Source organism: Camponotus vicinus, unplaced genomic scaffold (genome assembly GCF_025532165.1).
Source record: "Camponotus vicinus isolate PSW18456_S1 unplaced genomic scaffold, iyCamVici1.0 SCAF_1, whole genome shotgun sequence".
Lineage (NCBI taxonomy): Eukaryota > Metazoa > Arthropoda > Insecta > Hymenoptera > Formicidae > Camponotus > Camponotus vicinus.
In genome coordinates, this window is record NW_028141945.1 from 1,012,384 (window position 1) to 1,035,422 (window position 23,039).

The 23,039-nt window shown below is 31.0% G+C and overlaps 2 protein-coding genes across 4 annotated transcripts; one reads left to right on the forward strand and one right to left on the reverse strand.

Moving 5' to 3' along the window:
• Positions 1–4: 4 nt before the first annotated feature.
• LOC145967463 (insulin-like growth factor-binding protein-related protein 1) lies at positions 5–5,162 on the forward strand. Of its 3 annotated transcripts, none has more exons than XR_014437434.1 (5): positions 5–172; positions 287–485; positions 1,697–2,000; positions 2,266–3,950; positions 4,792–5,162. XR_014437434.1 is itself a non-coding variant. In XM_083092395.1 (5 exons), the coding sequence occupies exons 1-4, from the start codon at positions 21–23 to the stop codon at positions 2,433–2,435; spliced, it is 825 nt and encodes a 274-aa protein (XP_082948521.1). In that variant the 5' UTR covers positions 5–20; the 3' UTR covers positions 2,436–2,452; positions 3,696–4,780. The 3 variants fall into 3 exon arrangements, 2 of the variants coding, with proteins under 2 accessions (XP_082948521.1, XP_082948507.1); XM_083092395.1 differs by lacking the exon at positions 4,792–5,162 and having other exon boundaries at positions 2,266–2,452; positions 3,696–4,780; XM_083092381.1 differs by lacking the exon at positions 4,792–5,162 and having other exon boundaries at positions 2,266–4,783.
• Prom (prominin) lies at positions 1,472–22,695 on the reverse strand. Its single transcript, XM_083092357.1, has 17 exons — positions 22,615–22,695; positions 21,243–21,623; positions 20,712–20,767; positions 20,301–20,476; positions 19,565–19,752; positions 16,381–16,476; positions 13,635–13,837; positions 12,265–12,400; positions 7,745–7,915; positions 6,908–7,007; positions 5,375–5,569; positions 4,726–4,948; positions 3,649–3,948; positions 3,377–3,535; positions 3,115–3,245; positions 2,992–3,030; positions 1,472–2,839 (listed from the first exon to the last, which is right to left on the reverse strand). The coding sequence occupies exons 1-17, from the start codon at positions 22,628–22,630 to the stop codon at positions 2,809–2,811; spliced, it is 2,601 nt and encodes an 866-aa protein (XP_082948483.1). The 5' UTR covers positions 22,631–22,695; the 3' UTR covers positions 1,472–2,808.
• Between the last annotated feature and the right edge of the window lie 344 nt (positions 22,696–23,039).

A 23,039-nucleotide genomic window follows, 5' to 3' on the forward strand; every position in this document is an offset into this window, starting at 1 on the left:
GCTTTCTGTCAGTAGACGAAATGACGCGCCGGAGAGCGTTTCCGTTTGCGTTTTTGTCAGCGTTGGTGTTCTGCGTGACACTTCAACAAGTCATTTCCGCTGAAACTATTGAAAATAAAAGCGTCACTGAGAAAGAGCAACCACTCGGTTGCATCGAATGCGGATATTACAGGTATAAATACAAGTATTTACATAGCTAAAATTAAATATAGTAATTATAATTTATATATAGAGAACTTTAATAGAATATTTTATGTATAGAGTCTTAATTTTTTGCTTTAAATAGGTGTCCGGAAGACCCTGGAAAATGTTTGTTGGGATCGGTGCCTGACCCTTGCGGATGCTGTCCGGATGGTTTGTGCGCCCGCTTCCTTGGCGAACCATGCTGGAATTCGAGCATTTCTCTTCTGTCTCCAAAGAACCGTAACGATGGATACTGCGCAAGAAATTATCTGTGCGAGTTGCGATCTGACCTACAAGAAGAGGTACGTATGTAGTTCATTTCCATAAGAACTGAAGGAGATCTTCAAGTAAAATACAATAAGTTTCACTTTAATATTTAATGCTTGAGAATCGTAATTTAATAAGTCGTTCTGGTTAATGTTACGATGATTTTATTGGCGTTATATATTTTTGAAATATTTCTAGTTTCTTTATACACTACCTATATTAAAATTATCTTATAAAATTATCTTATTTATATATATTTAAATTACATATATATATTTTTTAATCATATATATAATTTATACATTTTTAATATAATCCATAAGTAACAGCTGATTCTTTTTAAAGATCGAATATGTGAATTGCGCGATATTTTTCTTAATGCGATAGTTATCATTGTAAGTGATAAATTCACTTTTCCAATTCAGGGCTCAAGAGATCATGTTCTAGATTTCTCAGTTTCAACGAGTTTAGCAATGACATATCTCACTTTCTGGGTTAGTTTAACACAAAAGTAGGAATCACGCGTCATTGCGCAAAATTACGTCAGTGTGAAATCTAAGGCAGACCCGTATATTATCCACCTACTGAACTACGCTATCAATCAGATCTATCGCAGTTTTAAGATCGTAGCCAATGAGTTACGGTCGCTGACCCGCTCTGCTGGCCTTTTCGCATCTAATTTCATCTTGTCGTGCATTGTGGGCCGTAATCGCATTGTGAGAATATATGCGCATACACGTCGTGCAATCAAACAATCAGGCAAGCCGTTTATGATAGAGATGCGGGCTGAATAAGAATAATACTTCGCTATATGATCTTAAGATAGAGTATTTAAAAATAGATGAATTACTCTTTAAAGTTTCCTGTTGATTAAATAATCATCTAATCATTTAATAGGCTAACTATCAATTAGACTAATTTTCTATATTGAATTATTTGAATGGTCACTAATTATTCGTAGTTGAGCAAACTAACAACAGCTATCTACGATTATTAGCGTTTATGCAAGTTCCGTAAAGACGTTCAGAATACAGCGAAGACGTGCTGGCGCACAAAGTACCGCATTATCAACTTTAAACGATTTAACTTTTCCAGAGTACAGAATTATTTTGTCTCGGAATATTTTCGTTGATAATCACTACTTTGAAGTAATAATCAAATTATGGAAAAAGCGATCATGATTTTAGAGTGATACAAGGAGAGAATGCATAATTTAATGAATAAATAGGCTTGAACTTTTATTCAGGATACTCCAGAGGCAGCCTGTGTCTGTATGGAACAGAGCCCGGCGTGTGGTAGCAATAACGAAACTTACGCGACACCATGCGCGCTGCACGAGGAGGCAATGAAACTCAGAAACTCATCTTCCTTGAGGTTGCAACATCTCGGTCCTTGTGAAAGTAGACCTTGGATTCTGTCAACTCTAGAAGATGTTGCCTCGCCCTTCGGTCAACGTGTCGCATTAAATTGCGAGGCAAAAGGATTTCCAGTGCCGGATATCTTTTGGGAATTTCACTCAGCTGACGGGAGAAGAATACTGAAACTGCCTGGTAAAGTAACACAATATATATTGAAATAAAATATTTTGTAAATTCTTGCACTCTAGCGAGTCTCAATTATAAATACAATCGACGTTTTGGTACAAAGAATGTAAGGAAAATATGATTAGAGAAATAATGACCAGAGAAATAATGTTGAGAAAACTGATTTGACATTTTAATAATATTTAACAGTTTTTCTTAATATTTATGCGCCCTGCAAATTATACAAACGTGATACATGATAAAGTTTGGTTAACAATTGTTTTATTCATAGGAGAGGAACATGAGGCGACGGTACATACGAGCGACGGCCCAGAGCCGCTTATGCGAACATCTTGGATGCAATTGAGTCGGCTGAACAAAGAACATATTGGAATATATCATTGCATTGCTAACAATTCCATAGGCGAGGCAAGCGCGACTTCATTCGTGTCCATGTCATGAGATATTACTTATATTTCGTGAGATAATTTTTTATATATTACGCAGGAATATAATATAGCAAGAAAAACATATTTTGGTATTCAAAAAGTATATTTTTTTAACAAACAAACATAGAAAAAATTTTCCACACAGATGACATAATTTTAGGATTGAATAGATTTCATTGAAATGAATGGCAGTTGATTCTTATAAAGAAATCTGCTTATGATAAATCAAACACAAGCAAGATTTATTTTGTTCGACTTATACTTTAAGCTTCTTTAATGTTCTTGCCATATTCTTTATTATATTCTTGCCAATTCTGATATCATATTAATATCATATTAATTCTCCTGAATCTGCTTACAACATAAAGTCTCATTTTTTATCATTGTTACCAATCGCTTTGCGGCAGCGGCGGTGGACTGTAAAATATAATTTCAGTTATGAACAGGGTTCAATATCAATAATTTAAATATGCTTTATAAACTTTTTATACGCTTTTGATATTATATATTGCACACAATGCGTGGTTTAAATATAAAATATCAAAATATATATATCTAAGTACACTTACTCTGGCGTTTGCCATGTTCTATCGTCATTAAGACTATCCCTAAACAAAAAAATATATTTTTATTTTTATAACTTAAATCCTTTGAAATATTGGATCAAATAATTCATAATGAGATATACTAACGCTCTTGTTGGCAGGATAACATCTTTCAAGAAATGAGATGGTTTCTTGTATAATAGTGATAAAATATGAGCTGTGGGTGTGCTGGCAATCATGATGATTGCACATACGAATATAACGAACCAAAAACCGTTCTAAATATTAATCATATATAAAAAGCTTTGTTAAACATGCGCTTAATTTTATTATAGATTAATATTTTTTTATTAATTAATTATCATTTATTATTAAAATGGTTAATGGTTTTATTTTTAATTGTACATACGAAAGGATTTAAGATATGCCCACACAATAAGTGTTTGATTCCTTCTAAAACGTCCCATAAAGGTCGACATTTAGATACTTCCGTATTCATTTCCGAAAGAACGTGCATTCGCCATTGATCTAGATAATTCGTCATTCGATTCACATACAACTTTGTTTTCTGCAAATATAAAACGATAAATTTTAATAACATAGTACGATTTTTTATGCTATGTAGGAAATAACCATAATTTCTCATTTTTTCTAAGAGAAATTTTTTAGTATGTTACTCACCAATTGAGCAATTTTCTCTCCTTGATGATCTATATAATATTGTATAGTTCTCAGATGAGAGATCGATTGATTGATTTGACGCCAAAGAGGGTGTACTTTCAACTCTAGAACTGCAAGCCGATATACCAAATCATCCTGGAATTTCATTAGCGGCTTTACCCGTCTCAATGTCAGATCGCGCATTGTTATACCAATGCTTTGCAGTTCTCTAGCAATACTTCGATCCTGCAGCTGACGGGATATATTGTCTAACTGATCAGACATTGTAGTCAAATCTTTATTCAAAATTGGTCCTTGAATCTGTAAGAGAATAGAAAATATTAATAGAAATGTTTGGAAATAAATAAATTGAAATTTCGCTCAAATAATAATTAAAAATTAAATTGAAATTGGCAATTGAAATTAGAGCCACAGCGCGATAGATTGAAGCGCAAGAAAGAAACAACACTTCCTTCTTTCTGATTATTCGCATATTTCAAATTAAAAATAATTTCATTAACAAAAAACGATCATTTATGCGCTGTGGCTCTAATTTGCCAATTTCGATTTAATTTTTAATTATTTGGAAATAATATTTATGGAGAGTTGTTTTATAATATAGCTTTAAATTTCGTTAATTAATATATATTATCATAAACTATATTTGTTAATTAAATCTGAATGATATACATTGCAAAATGAAGATATTAAAATAGACATACGCATGTATGCATTGTGTAACGAATTGACGTAGCTATACACGCAGCTAAATAGATTTTAATTAGCAACGGCATTGAAGCATAATCACGGGAACAACTCGCTATGAAATGCATGTCATTTATCATCCTAGCCCTCTAGTATTACTCATATATATAGCTGTATTATTTATTATTTTCCTTTAATATTCTAGTATATTCTTTTTCAAGAAAATTTTTCAAAGCTATGCTGAGTAATCCCGAGCTTTAATTAAATTGGTAAAGTCTAGAAAATTTCCGCTTTTATTCTTACGTGAAAACTACATATTTTGCTTTCACTTAGGAAAGTATGAAATTAAAAAAATATGAGTAATATGAAATGTTCATAAATAAACGTAAATACCATTATTCTGTGCGCCGTGAGGTTTAAGCCATAAGCATATAAGAAATCTTGAAGGTTTTGTTGCAGATTCGGTGTTAGTATTTGAAGGCCCTTCAAATCGACCTTAATATTCGAGATTGCTCTGGACAAGCCTAACCATGTCCAATACGCAGTCAAATGTTCCAGTTTCATCGTGTTTTCCAGTCCGAAGGCGGAATAAGCCGCCTCATTGTTTCGACATTTTCTGAAAATAAATATTAGTGCTGAAAATTGTAACTAACATTGTGCAAAGCTTCGCTCGCTACGTTTGAGCCTCACAGCCTAAGGGATATTTAATAAAAAAAAATTTAAATAAAAAATATAATTTACACTGTGCATAGTCAAACAGCATAAAGCTATGTTCATATTGAACGTGATAATAACATATTTTTACTAAAATATATAATACTTTATCTTTGATAATAAAAATATGAAAAGTTTATTTTTATTTGCGATTATGTGTCTGAAATGTGATTAAATTATATCAATTAAAAAATATATTTTCTTTTGATATATAATTTATAATACAGTATTATATATGATCTTAATTTTCAGTTTAAGATTTTTTTAAGAGAAGATGTAATATCTGCGTAAAGCTCTTGATTGGCTTGATTAAAGCGACATAGCTTACTCTAAGAGCTCCTTGAGGGGAACTGCAAGCCTTCTTCCTAAAAACGCTCGGGTTTCCAGTATGGCTTCTATAATACGATAGTCAGGATCATAGAGCGGCCGACAGATCAACATTTCCGTATGGCTGGCGATGCCTAGAGCAACGACGAATACTGCCCAAAGTGTAATCGAGACAAAACAACTCGTAACCACACCACTGAAATTCGATCGACATTTTCAGCTGACGATCTATCTTATAAGATCTGGTGAATAAACTGTTTGCTATCAGATTAAATAAAAATCTAAAAATAATCTAAAATATAAATATTCTTTTATATTATAATATCCTTTATTTTTTAATGTTAATAAATATTCATTATGAGATAAAATATTTAGTCATGAATATATTTTATTATTTATTTTAGTTATGTAATGTACATATTTTTATATACACACATACAGGGTAGACCATTTTAATCAATACACGCGAATATCTCAGAAACACTGCATTAAATCGAAAAATGTTTCAGATATAAATTGTATGGCTTGAAGGGGGACATAAGATGGTACCATTGGTTTGACTTTGGGTGGCGTTGTCAGAGCAAGGTCACTTTGGATTTTTTAAATGGAACTCCCTATTTTTTATTACATATTCTTGTAGCTCATCTCGAGAGCTTTCCAAAACACTATAATTAAGTTAGTTTTCATTAAGTACTTTCCGAGTTATGAGGCTTGAAATCATTTCTTAATTTTACATAAACCGTAAAATATCTTGTAAAATATTCTTTTTTCGATTATCTTACCTTAATACTTTTATGTACAAAATAATGAGAGGAATCAATTGGTGTAAAGAAAACACATAATTGTTTCGAAAAAAAAAAAATATAATTTGCAATTAACAATTACATTTTTTTTCTTAAAAATAACTATGTGTTTTCTTTACACCAATTGATTCCTCTCATTATTTTGTACATAAAAGTATTAAGGTAAAGTAATCAAAAAAAGAATATTTTACAAGATATTTTACGGTTTATGTAAAATTAAGAAATGATTTTAAGCCTCATAACTCGGAAAGTACTTAGTGAAAACTAACTTAATTATAGTGTTTTGGAAAGCTCTCGAGATGAGCTACAAGAATATGTAATAAAAAATAGGGAGTGACGTTTAAAAAATCCAAAGTGACCTTGCCCTGATCTTGACAACGCCACCCAAGGTCAAACCAATGATACCCTCTTCTGTCCCCCTTCAAGCCATACAACTTATATCTGAAACATTTTTCGATTTAATGCAGTGTTTCTGAGATATTCGCGTGTATTGATTAAAACAGTCTACCCTGTATATGCACAGACGATATTTCATAATATGTAAAAAACAAATATTTAATATGTAAACTTAATAGAATGAATCAAATACTTAAATATATAATTAATGCCTGCATTGTTCTATTATATATTATAAATTGTTACAAATTTAGAATAAACTTTAATTCAATGTAACACTTTAATAATAAAAAAAAAGAATATATATGGGATACAATATATCATATAATATTTACCATAAAAGAGTTGGACGTACTTTACTTTCGGATGATCTCCAGCGACAGCACAAAGGCCCAATCAGTAACGAAAAAACCAGCAGACTGCATAGAACACTAACTGCACATTTCATAAGCAAATCGAAATTATTATCCGTCAATTATTTGCTCTGGGTCATAAAATAGCAGAATATATATTGTTAGTCTCTAGAACTAATAATAATAATTTTAATTATAAATATAACACAACAAATATACTCAAATTTTATTATTATTATTATAAATAAATCATAAGGTAGAGTAAAATAAAGTAAAATATGAGTACTTTCATTAAAGATCAGTGAAATACTCGTTAAAATTTTGTCGCGGCTTTAATCAATGATATTGTGACTATAAATTTAAGAGAACAAGTATTAACGTTTTCTGCCATTTTTCTTTATAATAGATTTGAAATATATATATATATATATATATATATATATATATATATATAAAATTTATCGTCTATAAATAATCCGAATAAGTATTATCAAATATTACTTAAAATTTTATTTTAATGAATGATAATATGTATTTATGCATTTTCATGTATATCTTATATTTCATTATTATGAAAATATAAGAGTTTCTAGATCTCTTCAAAGATTCATAAGAATATTATTTTAATGTATATTGAAGAAATGCATATAGAAAAATGTGTATAAAAAATGTGTAACTTTTGTCTAATAGAGTTATCTTCTTAAATCCTTCACTCACATACACATGCTTCCCACGCTCTCCGCGATCGTTTTTCAAATACCAACGAACGCGGTGAATAACGGAAAAATATTCAATGTAATCTTGAAAAATACTACGTACCCATACCGATGATCCACCTGATATGCTCGAAAGCGATGACACGAGGAATAGCATAATCCGCAATGCTTCTCACAGAATCCAGCTGCTTTGAGAGTTTGAAACTATTCGTCTCGACATTGCGCGTTTGATCGACAATCCTGGCACGTGCTGCATTGATCTCGTACCGAATCTCTATGGCAATATAGAATTTTTCTATGGTCCTATCACTTCAATTTTTCGCTATTTGATGTTGATCATATTCTGATAAAGAAGGAATAGTTACAAAAAGTATATTCTTAATGTTTTAGTGTTTTTTAGATCCTTAATGTCAACTTAATATCATTAATTCCATTTTTAATATAAAATTTTATATATAGATATATACAATATATTTTAATATATTTATGACAATCATAAATAATATGATTACTACATCAAAATTCTCAAGATAACTCAAAAATATTTCATGAAATTTTATTATATTATTCTGAAAGATAAAGTTTCTCACATAATGTCTTTTACGTCAGCTAAAAAACAAATAAAATGATAAATACATAGAAAAGACAATTAAAGATGAATACATATAAAAGTGTAATTACAATTTTTTTAATTTTTCAGGCAAAAAATTCTTAAATATCTTTCTTTAATTCTACATGGAATTCTATACGAAAGTCGATCTTATATAACGTGCTAACAGACAAAATACTTTAACGACAAACTTTTCTCGTAACAATCCAGTTTTCCTCGCGAACGTGCAGAAACGTTAAAACTGCTCGGCAGCAATCTCCGATCGACAGACGTTGAACTGGTTCAACTTTATCATCCCGGCAATGGGGTGAATCTTTACAAATTTTTTGCGACTTTTTTTCACAGAGTAATATTAATGTGATATGGATTTCGCATTAGATCCTTCGGCCGTCATTTCCCTATCGGATCTGTCTACCGATGGATGGCGACGGGCGACAAGCATTATTGGTCGATGGCGAGTTAAGAGAAGTCGACAGGAGTACAAGCTCGCGTCGCTTCGGTTCATCGACATTCCCATGGCATAACATCCATCACTTTTCGTTTCATCAAGGGATATTCCTCAATTTTCTTTATTAATAATTTCCGTTTTATTAACCGGAAAAGCAATGTTCATCATTCAACAACATGAACATTTTATAATGCTTATCGACGATTTATAATAAAGTAATTAAAGCTAGAACATTTTATAATAATAAAAATCAGAATATAGAAAAAAATAGGGTTATTAATTTTTATAATTTTTGTATGTGTCGAAAATTATTCTAAACTATTTTGATTTAGCGTCTTAATGTATTTATATTTATTATTTTTATTATTTATATCTATATTTATTATTATATATATTTTTTACATCTGTAGAATTTTGTCTAATTTTTAGAACGACTTATACATTTTAATTCCAGATTTTCAATTATTTATATGAGAAATAAAATAAGTTGATAAATAATACTATTGTACGTTCATAACGACGATTTGTAATCCTGAATTATTCTACAAGGTTATCTTATTAATATTAGCACACGTATCGGTATCTAGTAAAACAGTAAGTAGAATAAGTCTGTGATATTGCCCGACACGACAGGCCGTCAAAACGTGACTCTCTCAACATCAATCATCGATCCCAGCGCGAAAGTTTATACGGGTGCCTCGGGAGAGATATATAACACGATCGTGGTATCTACCAAGATGTTTGCTCGAAGCATTTACCGCATTTCGTTTGTCTATTCAGGCTAAAATCCCCTGGCTCTCCCTTCTTCGCCGCCAATCTCGAATTCATCGCATTCTGAGGCAGAAATGCTGACGTGTATTCTTTCGTTCCGTGACGAAATATCGTTTATACAGTACTACATGGAAAAAAAATAAAAAGGGTATGCAAAAACGTGTGCTATTGAGAAACGTGACGTTCCGCGTTAAACTGCCTGATCTAAAAAGTAGCGTGAAAAAAGCGAGAAAAAAGAGACAATAGAATCCTTTTAACAAAATGATTTAGTTGTAAATGTGAATATCTTATAAGCTTTTCTCATTCAATTAGCATTTTTTTGCTTGCATATTTCAAATAAATATAATACACATGAATCCATTGCACTTATAAAAATACATATAAAACAAAATATTAAAATATATAAAAAAATATATAAATATTATAATATATAAAGAGGAATATTTGTAATCTACAAATATCATAACACACTACATTATTATTTAAATTTATTATTTAATTTATTATTTAAAAAATTATGGTATTTCTTTATAATATCGTTTAAAAAATAGAATATTTTAGTAACATGGATTCTCTCCATTTTAATAGCCATTTTGAAATTACAAAAACCGCTTTTTAAAATAATTTTACATTTGAAAATAATTTATTGCGTAAATATATTTTCGACATATTTCACGATGAAAATTCATGTATTTTATACAATACCGAAAGTATTAATATATGCATCATATTACTTGGAAACTATATCAATGTTTTGGAACAGTTTTGTATGAATCTGAGATATAAAATATTATATATTTATAAAAAGCGTTAATATAAGAGTAAAATTATGATCTTGCATAATTCAACGATAATTAATTAAGATAATGAAAAATATCTGTAAAAGTTTAATTTTATCATAAAAGTAAAATTAAATATAAATATAAATTTGGTGATAATTTGATAAAATAAGTAAAGAATATTATAGGTGTTGCATTTATATTAACTCTTCTGATGTAAATTCATAAAATTTTATTTATTAGGACATTAAATAAATTTTTATAAGACAGATTTATATTTTTCCAATTTTATTCATGATAAAAACACGATTTAATTTAGTTTGCCTTGTTTAAAATTTAAAGTTATATTAAAGTTAAAGATATAATATGCTTTAAACACATCACTGTTATTGGACAATATATAAATATAAATATATAGTGTAAATAGAGATAAGAGAAAACATGGGCAGAAAAAGAGAGAGGAAGAATACTCAGCGGAGAGATAATGTGCACGTTATGAATCTACAAAAAGAGTATCTTCTTCGAAACTTCACTTTTTCATTCCATCTTCTACTTCTTCGATATTGGCTTTATGTCGAAATAATGTCTATGAAATATTACATAGAGAACCCAAAAAATTTTCAAAGTTTGATATTGTTGGCTTCTCGAAGTATGCAGCGTTCAAAACAAATTTTATATAATCGTAGTTCTCTTATGAGAAATCTATTCTTAACTTTTTCTTTGTTCCCATCTACGATCTAAGTCGGCTTTCTTCGCTATTCCTTCCACAAAAGTTTTCAAGTTATACGTACAAAGTGCTGATATCGATGGTTGAAATAGCAAGAGCTTACACATTGTTACATATTGTTATAAACAAATATATATATTCAATAATTGAATATATATATTCAAAATCTATTCTCTCTTTTTCTGTCTGTCGATTCATATTTTTTTTAAATTTACAATATCTCCCCTTCGTTCGTTTATTTTAAACTTTACTCGAAATATGCGGGACGTGTTTTGCGCAACGCCAAACAGCAGCTAGATTTATCAGTATTTGCTACGGTTTAATCGCGAAGGTTCACCAAGGTTTGTATGTTTTTTTGTCTTTCTCTTCTATTGTTTGCGGCAGTAGATTGCGTTCTTCCCTATTGCCGTCTAAATTTCTGCGATAGAAATTATCCATGAATGAACAGATGCATCTATTCGTACGAAGCTTTGAAATTAATCGGAGAAACTATGTGATGGATACTTTAAAGCAAACTATAATCATTATATTACAAATCTAATTATTATTACTACCAATAATAAAAATAATTATTGTTAAATTAAAGTACAATTTAGATAAAATATTGGAAAAAATAGTACCAAAAGTTTTCTATTGTTGCGTCTAAACTTTTTAGAAAAATTTATAGAATACCTAAAATTTTATGGAATATAGAATAAATTAAAAATAGTGCAGAGATATAAAAAAGGAATTACAAGAAATCTGGAATGTATATGTTGTATATATATCTTTGCTGTTGTAAATCAGCGAATTATGCCGTGAAATGGCAATTATTCGTGTCATTTATTACTTTCCCAACAGAGCGGCATGAGCCATTTATTCAGCTTAACTCACGTCACCTCGCACATTCAGAGAAACCTGGTGTTGAAGGGACTAATTTAGCTTTCTTCGAGTGCGCGAGCTCTTTGGGGAAGTTTCTGCGCTGAAGTGTCGTCGCGATCTCAACGTGTCGTCGCGCGTGCTATAACGTATCATAATACATGACATCAATGCCGAAAAGTTTTCTGGTGCTATATAACGCACATCGTTCTCTCTTTCCTTTCTCCCGCTTCCCATTTTGATTCTTCTCAGAACCAAAAAATTACACGCTCAACTAAATTCTGCAGAACCCACATTCGTGACCCTTCCGTGGCACGTTTGACTGCAACTGGCTTGTATCGAAAAAAGCTCTGTATTGAGAACGCAGATCTCGAGACTTTTTCCGATATAATATCAATTTGGAGAACCGAATCGTGAATATTGTACCTACGGTTACGAGCATCCAATGTGGTTCGGGCGATGTGATGTGGCACATGGAAGTATTCTCCGCGAGCTTGGCGTCCTGCTTCCGTCAAATTTCCCCGATTGATACTCCGTAGACGTAGCAAACGATCGTCTTTCAATAGCTGCGACAAAAAGTATACACAGTGTCTCAAAATAAGCAAAGTAAATTTCAATAGCAATTTTTCATTGTTTTGACATTAATCTCTTTCAAAATCTCGAGACAAATAGTATGTGTATATGTGTACATATAATCTCTCTTAATATTTCTTGCTATAAAAAGATTTTTAAAAAAAATTTTAAAGTTTGTCATATAAAGATTTGATTCACTTATTTTGAGTCAACCTGTATAGACAATATAAGAATAAAATGATCGTACACGAGAGCGAAAAATGTATCGATACATGTCAAAGATTGATAAATTTGCTGAAATAGTAAATTTGATATTTTTTACAAAATGGCGACATATTTGAATGCACATAATGTATGCTAGAAAGTAAACTTTAGGAAATAAGTAACTTTTTGTATATATATTCTTTAAATCACTCTGCGCTAATTTATTAAGGTAAATTTAAATCGCAAAAAATTGAGGAAATTGAATGGGTGATAAATGAGATGGAAAAGCGTAAATTGCGAAAGAATAACACCGCTATTATCGCGTAACGTGGTTGCATTCATTCGCTAAGGATGAGAAAAATGGATGTACGTGAATCCGGAAATGTTATCTATTCGCGTGTACATGTATGAGATTGTGTGAGGTATCGTGACTAACGAAAAATAAGGGGATTCTTGAAAAATTTCCGCTGCACTCTACTCTTATCTCCTACAAATCTCTAGACTGTCAATTTAAACAATCACTGTTTTTATGATTTATAATTTATATAAGCTTTTTGAATATACAAAGTAAAACTGGCGAACTGTTTTGCAAAAAATGCAAAAAAAAAAATAAAAATTAACATTGTTTATAATTACAATATTATGGTTTGGTAGTTAAATATTATGACATCAGAAATATGGAATAAATGAAACATATTAAGAGCAGAAACGGATATAAAAAGCAAAATAAACATAAACGTCGAGCGAAATTTTAATTAAAAGATAATAATAGAAAAACATTGTTATAACTGATTCAAGCAAACGCGAACTGCTATATATAATTGTAACTGCCTAATATAATTATAATTGCTAACTAAATCGGTCGACTGCATTTTATTTATTTGCATTTTATCTATTTAAATACATTTTATTATAGATGAATAAAATATCACATAGAAGCGTCATAAAAATCCGCCGCAAATCAAATCGTTTATTCGATGCAAACGCATTAAACCGAACCAACCGTCAATAAAGTTTATTCACCCGTTCTATTCGTAAATCCAAGCGAATCCCCGAAGAGTCAATGACAGCACAAAGAGAACGATCTGGACCCGAGCATGCTCTCACCGCACCTTCCAAGTCCCGTCGTATCTCGTCCGTTTCCCTACTCAATTCCAATCCGAGTTCGTGAGCTTTCTCACCCTCTCTGAGTAAAGATTCAGTTCTAGCAGATAACTCCTGCGTCGCTGAAACATGTGATACGATACCATTAACAACATATATATCCTGTATTCACTGTTCTTATGTTCGGTTACCTAACACCCTTAGAAATTAACACAGAGAAGTTACCCAAGTTTACAGTGTGCAAATCAAACCCACTGAAATTATATCTGCTTTCGCTCAGAATTCAGAAGGCATATTGCTAGCATTGATACACGTCGAGCACACACAATGCTCGTTTATTAATAAGAGAGATAAACTTGGGATATAGGGTATGCAAGATACACCAGCACTAATGCGAGGATTTCGTAATTTAATAACGATCATTTATCTTCATCCGTTTGACAATAATCGAGATCGATAGCGTTAATAATCCTAGGACGAACTTTCAATATACTCTGTGTATTCAAATAGATTATCAAACTATTAACCGACAACTGAAAGTAATAACACGCGATATAACGAAGCAATTTATAAGATGCCGCCACTCGCCTATTAATGTATTAGACTTCGTCTACGCTGATGGGAAATATACGATAGCGATAGTGATAGCGTCTCGTATCGCGTCTCCGAACATTTGCCATCGTAACAGGTTTTCATTACTTGAATTAATTCTACTACAAACGCGCACCATCGTGAGAAACCCTCGAGTCGTGCCCCATGGCTATGTCTCTAGATGAACTATACGGCGTGTGCTACGAATTTAAGATTGAGATATAGCATGTTTAAAAAACAGTTGAAAAAAATTATATTAATAATAATATAAAACATTTTTTTATATAGCATGTATATAGTGCATATGCAAAACAGACATAACGTTTAATAGGTATCATGCAAGTATTAAAATAGTGTTTAAAGAACTTTATAAAGTGTTTAAGAACTTCATCTCGCAGTTGAAATTTTCTCTAATTAAAACTTTCGGACTTGCATACAAACTTTGCTTTTCTTATTTATGTTGACTAATATCGGTAACCCGCTATTTACTCCGAATTTTATTTTGAAGTGCTTCATATGTATTTTTTTCTTTAATAATGCTCATGTATATTTTCCACTTTAACGTTTTAATTTTTATACTTCCAAATAGATTGATAAAAACTAGGTATAAAAATTGTTAATTAAAACAAGTTTTCCACAAACAAGAGAGAAAAAGACATGTGTTTAAAGTATAATTTACTTTCTCTACGCTATATTCTTTTATTGATAATTCTCTTAAGTCAATGATATATCATCGGATAATTTCGAAACACCCGGTAGGGAATATCAAACATAGCGCATACGTATGATACACGTGTAACGATTACGCAAGGGGTTGCTCGAAAGGAGATAGCAAGAGCGAGAGAGCCGTAGTAGTGGTAGTACCTACTAATTTAGTTAGTATACTGTTAGTAACTTAGTATCCTGACTAAGTGACACTCTAGATCGGGAAGGTCACTTAACGATGGAAAATTCACTTGAAGACCGAATGATCTTACTAGAAACAACCTAAACTACCCCTGACGTCGAATTAATTTGCGGCTCCACAAGTATCATTTACTTCGTACAGATGTATTAGTTACATGTTTGGTTAATTAGAAATGATATTCGAGATCGATAATATATGTTTATCAACATGAAAACTTTTAGCATGTATTTGACTCTCAAAGTAAAATTAATATTTTCCATTTCTTTGGTCAAAATAATTCGTTTATTATATTCAGCGTTAATATAAACAAAATTAATTTACATAGCTTCATGCATTTTCACTCTATATTGGAACGTTTTAAATCGTTAGTGTGTTAAATGGTTTAAATCATTCATTTAATTTTATTTAACGTTAATATAAAATTATTCATACGAAATTATTATCTATATCTATATCTAATTATTATCTATATGGCTTGATGTAATTCTCAGTCCATATTAAAATGTTAAATCGTTAGCGTTAAATGAATGTTGTCGTATGATGCGTCGCAGAATGCAATGAATCCACGGAAGTCGTCAGATTTATTATGACCACGCGCAGTTCGCGAGGCAACGACGAGTGAACGACGTGGGCGCTTCTCCATACGAAACGTGCAATTCGACGCATAAATTAATATACGTACGACGAGTATATGCGCTACGCGTAGATATTGCAGTTATGAATATGCAAACATTTCGGGTTGCATCGTCACCTTCCAACAAACGAACTATAATATTGGCACGGAATATTCCCCGTAATATTTATTATATCAGATAACATTTGCAGTTGCAAAAATATTAAGCTAATTTTTTACGCTATAAAATCTGAAAATAAAATAAAAAAAGTACGTTTATTTACTTACAATTTGTGGCTATCGATTAATCGTAATCGCAAAATGTAAAATTTTAATCTCGTCATTATTTGCGATTGTATATCGCAGAATTTTGATAGAATAATTTGTGCAATGCATATCGCATGGCTTAGGAATTTGAATATAGCTAAAAATTAAAAATTGCGTCTGATATTATGCACATATAATTTCGATATTACACACATATACATATATATGTACATGTATCTTTCTTTTAATTTTTTATATTTTTTTCTTGTTCACTTTATTATACTTACCATTTGCCAAATCAACGAGTGCATCCAATGCCACGTCAAGTCCAGTCTCGACCGAGAGTTCGGTCTGGACAGGTTTGCCCAATAATTCCTCAACATCTGTAAATTACAAGCAAAATATTATTAAATTTTTATTTCACAGACATTTTATTAATAATATATATTTATACAAATGATAGTCTGTGTCATAAGCACAGACTAGAGCATTTCAAATAATATATCATCGATCCGTCAAAAAATTGCCTACCAATCGCAATTTCATCAATAATTTCACGAAGAAAAATTATTAGAATATCATATATCAGAATGAAAACATAAAGGTCTGATAGAGTGAAAATGGGAAATGGATCGTTAAAAATGGATCGTGATCGCCTCGGGCTAACGAACATATACGCAGTATATAGACGCGACATTGTAAATCCCGTCACGTCGGCAGTAATAATTTATCCACTCTGTATCCGCATCAGTTATCATGATCTGATAGATATTTCGGGCCAGTGTGCAGGTGCTTTGATAATGCAGATCTTTAACGATGTTACGCGAAATTTCTCTGATAACAATTAAAAATGTATTCCATTTTAATATAAGAGAATTTGTAGATAGAAAATAGATGATAGAAAATTCAATATAAACATTGTCATCGATATAAACATTGCGAGATATATTGGACAATATTTTGCAATCTCAAATTTAATTCACGGTACCAATTGTCGGAAATATAACTTCATATTATAACACATATATATATATATATATATATATATATATATATATATATATATATATATTAGTATATACAATACGAAAGAAACGACGTATAGTCACGTTGCCTATAAACTGGTATCGTTGTCGTTCCACTTGGCGCGCAGTACGTGATCTGAAATCAAGACGCTACAGTAGTGTGTATGCGTACGAGCTTTGTGGTGGCAAACACGCATAGTGTCCAGTGGTTGCATTGCACTAACGAGCTCAATTTGCTCAAGATTGTTAACGTGAAGGCGACAATGGACCCATTAAGTAACGATTATAGACTGTCGATAGCTTTCATTAGATGCATATGCATCTCCAGCGGGAAACGTCATTAGATGATAGTACCGGACATCGGCGCTTCGCTTCGTTAATTCATATGTATTTGGTTGAAAATATAAGTTAAACTTACTAAATCACTTTTGCGATATAGATTTATAAAAATATTCGAAGTTACTTTCAATTTCATGAAGTTTAAGATAAACTTAAGTTAAATTTAAACCAATATTTTATTTCTGCCAAAGAGGTAATAATTTTTAAGTTCTAAATCCGCGCACCAATTCCAATAAGAAGGATTAAAACTCTTAATTCTTTTAACTATCTACTTAAGTAACTAAGCGAGTTCTAAGATCGAAGAATCTTAGTTAATAACTAGTGCCTAAGAAAGCCAGCTATATTTATATTTCAAAATTTTGTAAATATAAACTTTAAATTACTGTATATTATGTACATATAGGTATAATTTTTAAATAAAATAAAATAAAATAATAATTAAAATAATAATTCAATAAATTTTACTTTAATAAAATATAAATGATGGAAGAAATAGAATATAATGTAATTATATAAATATATATGTATTATGTTAAGATTAAATAAATCATTTTATGTGTGTGTGTGTGTGTGTGTGTGTGTATTTCTAATGATATATTCTTTTCGAAATAGAATTCTTAATATTGATAATATTAGAATTTTCTCATCATATTCATGTTTTTCCTACAATGTCGTTAACACAAGTTAAATTAATTTAATTGTTATATCATTAGCTATAAATAAATTTATCATTATGTGTGCAAGAGTAAAATGATATATAATAAAATATTACAGCCAATCTGAAAGACAGAGAGAAAGAAAGAGAGAGAAAGAGAAAAAGAAAAAATCGTCAAAAATATTTCAACCTGTCAGAGAATGCATTAAATATGCTCTGATATTGTGCATAAAATGAATAAAAAATAATCACGAAAGCTTTTGAAAATTTAAATAATATATAATTTTAAATTTACCTTTGTTAGACTGCATGAGACACAAATAAATCCAGAGTTTCTCCATTATATACATTATATATTTATGAATCTTTTTACATTTCAAAAAAGTTATCACTGTATCATTTTCTGCGTCAGTTGCTAAATAATTTTTAATTCAGTATAGTGTGATTAAACAAACTTAGATTAAAAATTTTTAAGGTATAATAAAAAATGTAATTTGAATATTCTTATACATTTGAATATTCTTATTATACATGTCCTTTTTATATATAATATTGTCCGCCCAAGTTTTTTTCATTTATCATGTTAAGCTATAAGCTGTTAAACCATTTGATTTTGATTACAATCAAGTTTATACATGCGACAGAATTGCTTAAATCTGACAAATCGGACAGATGATTTTAACATTAAATGCGAATGTTTAGTGATAGAGTTAGCCAGCTTTGTGGCTATATTCAAGAATCAAGAATGGAGAGTCGCTTGTAACTGTTAGGTTGCATCAAAGTAGCAGAGTTCTAGCAATCGAACCGCAAGCGGTTCTCCGCTTTCCACACTTAACCTTCTCCGGAAATTAGTTAATCGGCCATGAGCTGTATTTCTACTTCCATTAGTCATGTTACAAGTAGTTATTTGCTCTCCTAATTGACGCAAAGGATTTTTTTAACTAGAAGCAAAAGAAAGAAAACAACGTGCAAAAACATGCAATTTCAAAAGAGTGCGCAAATAATTTGCAAAGATTTTATTTTGTTTAATTTATTTCCTATTATATAGCATTTTTTTATTTATAAGAAAATCCCACATTATAGCTATATTATACTTATATAATTTTAATAATAATTCTCTTTCTTATTTCTTAGTTTCTCTTTTTAATTAATATTCTTCACATCAAGCAATAAATAATAAGCATCAAGATAGAAAGCACAAAGAAAAGACGCAATTATAGTAATTTAAATATATCTGTATATTAATATCTATATATTATGTCTATATATTAATACAATAGAAGAAAGCATTCATTCAAATCTCTCCAAAATTGTGTCGCAATTCTTATTGAAAGTGATTTAACACCTTGCTTTCATTGCATACAATAATATGTAGAAAGCATTCTTCTCGTGTCCGGAATAAATTTCACGCGACTAGTGTTTTTAATATCGTGAAAAAGGAATTTCACTCACTGTCCAGATCCGCAAGAATCGCTTCGCTGGCCACGTCCAAGCTCCTCGTAAGGCATTTTCGTAGCTGTGACGTGGTATCCGCGTGATAGTCCTTTAAATCCTGTAACGCCGTCTCTACCGTTATAGGGAACTTTCCGATCCCAGCCGCCACCGCCTCGTTGCATATTATCATTGTCACCATGCAAGACCTGTGAACCACGCACCAAGGATTATGAATAACGTAGCGAGTGCTTGCTCTAGGTAAAAGGTCTTCCTGTGTCATAGCGAGATGAATAGCTAGATAGATATATACGCTTACTTAGGCCTCCTTTTCCTTCATTTATTCTCGTTATACTTTTTTACTCAATATTAATATAAATACATTCTAATGCAAATATATATATATAAGAAATGATTGGTACATTTTTATGTATAAAGTGTAATTGATGTGAATGAATATATATTTTAATTTTATATATATCAATTATTAATTGATTATTAAAAATTTTAAAAATCGTAAAAATAAAAAGTAATCGTATTTATATCAAGTATAAAATAATAAAGAAGTGTGTAGCATTAATTTAATAAGTCAATGTAATCGCGAGGATTTATCATCTGTCTAAATTCGCGACGATTACATACTTACGGAATGTAATCAAGAAAGACAGAAGAATCAAGGAACATGAGTAAGGTTGGAAGTGAGGGCAATAAGTTCTCAGAGCGATGTTTAAGAACGGGGAATTGTCATAGATCCTACCCGAGCATAAAGGCAAGAACGGCAAGGAGAAATGCGAGAACACCGGGATGTTGAGAGGGTTTATAATCCTGTCTGATTGGTCGACAGGCGAGCCAAAGTTCTGTGCCAGGAATTATGCAGGCCAGTACGCAGCACGCGCCTGCTAAGCCCAGAAAAGCTGCTTCCACGTGCATAGACTGTAAAAGTTACGACGAGGCTTGTGAGAAACTTAACAGTAACATCCTCATGACGTTAAATCGTGACAATTATGTATCGCACACATCACGTCGCGGAAAACTCTCTCTTCACGAAATGAGGCAAAAAGCATCGAAAGAGCAACGGCTCTAATGAAGACTTGCTTTCTTTAATGAACCACTCCATTGTTCACCAGTAGCTAAATATTTCTAGTCTCTCAGCATGATTTTGCCTTACCTCTGAAATCAATTTGATGGTGCTTACGCGATTTTCCACAGCGTCGGCCAGTAAATCTGTAAAGAGCGAGAAGAATTATAATTCTCTCTGCTAATTGGAAGGAAAGCCTTAATTGTCCGATCGAGAAATCTATTAAATTACTTGCTGAACCGAGAGCTATTAAACAGTACTATAAAAACATTGGATATCTTTCTCTACAGAAAAGATATCTTTAGATTACAATTCGCAATTATCTATAAAAATCAGTTAATTAAAATTCAAAATTATAATAAATAAACGTTCAAACGCATGTATAAACGTAATTATAATAAATAAACGTTCAAACGATTCGAATTTTGTAACGCACATTCGATATAAAATGCTTTCTTTAATTAAAATATGAATTGTCGATACAACTAATATTTTACAAAATGCTGATTATTCGAATCTAATATACATTTATTTTCGAAATATGTACTTTATGTTCATATCTTGTGAAAACTTATATGAGCTTATTAAAACTGAGGCAAAAACCGTTCATGACCATCTTACCGATCGGTATGTCGTAAGGTTGTACAAAAGACAGGAAGCCTCTGAGGTAATCGAAGACGAACCAGCCCTTATCAAGATGCAAACTTGCCATCTTGTAACGCTTCTCCGTGGCAAATTTGGGGAACTGCAGCTTCGGTTTCTCGTCCCAGTCTCTGGATGAAGTCAACGTTCCCAGATGTGACACGTTCGAGTTATTCCTCGTATCGTCAAGGAGCACGCTCGTCGCCATCATGTCCATCCCGCTCTCCAGTGTCTCGTTTGAGGAACGAAGAATGAGGAAGCTGTCGGTGGTCGAACAGTTGTTACCACCCTGGGTCGAATCAGTTGAGACTGATTCTTGAAGCGTGTACGCCCTCGAGGTAGCAAAGACCAGAAGGAATACTATAAATTTTAGAGAAGAGAATCTTATGCGATGCCGTTTGAAATTTTATAAAATATTTTATAAGTATTTTTTTATATTTTTTAAATAGTTTATAATTTTATAAAAATATTTTTAATACTATCTTTTCCTTAGCTAGTAAAATATATATAATCAAATAATAAAAATATATAATCTCAATATATTTTATATATATATATATATATATATATATATATATATATACGTGTATATACGTGTATATCAGGTTAAACTACCTACTAAGCCTGTCTGTTAAGAAGCAAGGAATGTAAGACATTATATCTATTCAGGATGTTAAACGCCCTTCTCTACGGACATAGACGACTCTTTGCCCTTTCCTCTATCCTCTTTATTAATGTTATTCCATGATACGCGCTTGATGTCGGATTGCATTGCCTCAAGTTACGTTTAAATAGCACTGAAATTGAAATTCCACCTAATGCTCTCTTAAGATCAAACGTCATACAGCTTTTTACGCCCTTTTTAAATCATAAATAGGATTATGTAATGTTGCAATAGTGTTAAAAAAATTACTTATTTATAAAGTAACATTAAAAACTCTCACTCTTTTCTTTATTTAATAATTTGTTGCATTAAAATTAACAACTAGAGATGTTTACAAAAATATCATCAAATTATCCACTGTTTTCCTCGTTTCCTCGTTTTAATTTTATTTAATTTAATAACAAATAGATTTTCTTTTGTGTGGCAATTAATTTTCTCAAATACATCACAAGAAGTGGTATTAAAAATTAAATAAAAAATATAGTTACAGATTACAAGCAAAAAGGAAATAGATTTGCAAATTATTCCGTGTGAGACACTTTTTATCGACAAGGTACAAAATAAACCATTGTTTCTTCTTATCCCTTTGTATCACAAATTTTCGAGAATAGTAATTTCAATATGTTTTATCAAAAAATATTTTCGAACGGCGAGGAAAAATGCAAGCAAGATGTAAAATACTCATGCCTTGGATCACAGTCATTTTCTGACGTTTTTTTCTATATGATAATCAACACTAATATCAATTGTGTCCCTATCGAATCGCGGTTACTGGTAGACTGTCATTTCTAATATTTCTAGAGGCTTCCGTGAAATCCCGCAAGTGTCGATGTTGTCGAACCCTGAGAAGACAACGAATTAGTCCAGGGGTTGAGCAGACGAGACTAGACGGTATTGAGTTAAGTTAAGAAATTGTACGACAACGCGCGCGACGTAATTAGGTCATGCAAAATTTACCAAATAATACAGAAATAAAAACGTGTTATAAGAATAAAAAATTATGACAATACATTGTATTTAATATATATTCGATTAATTAATAACTTAAATTATAATAACTTAAATTAATAACTTAAATTATGCGATATTAAAAACATAAACGAATTTCAAAG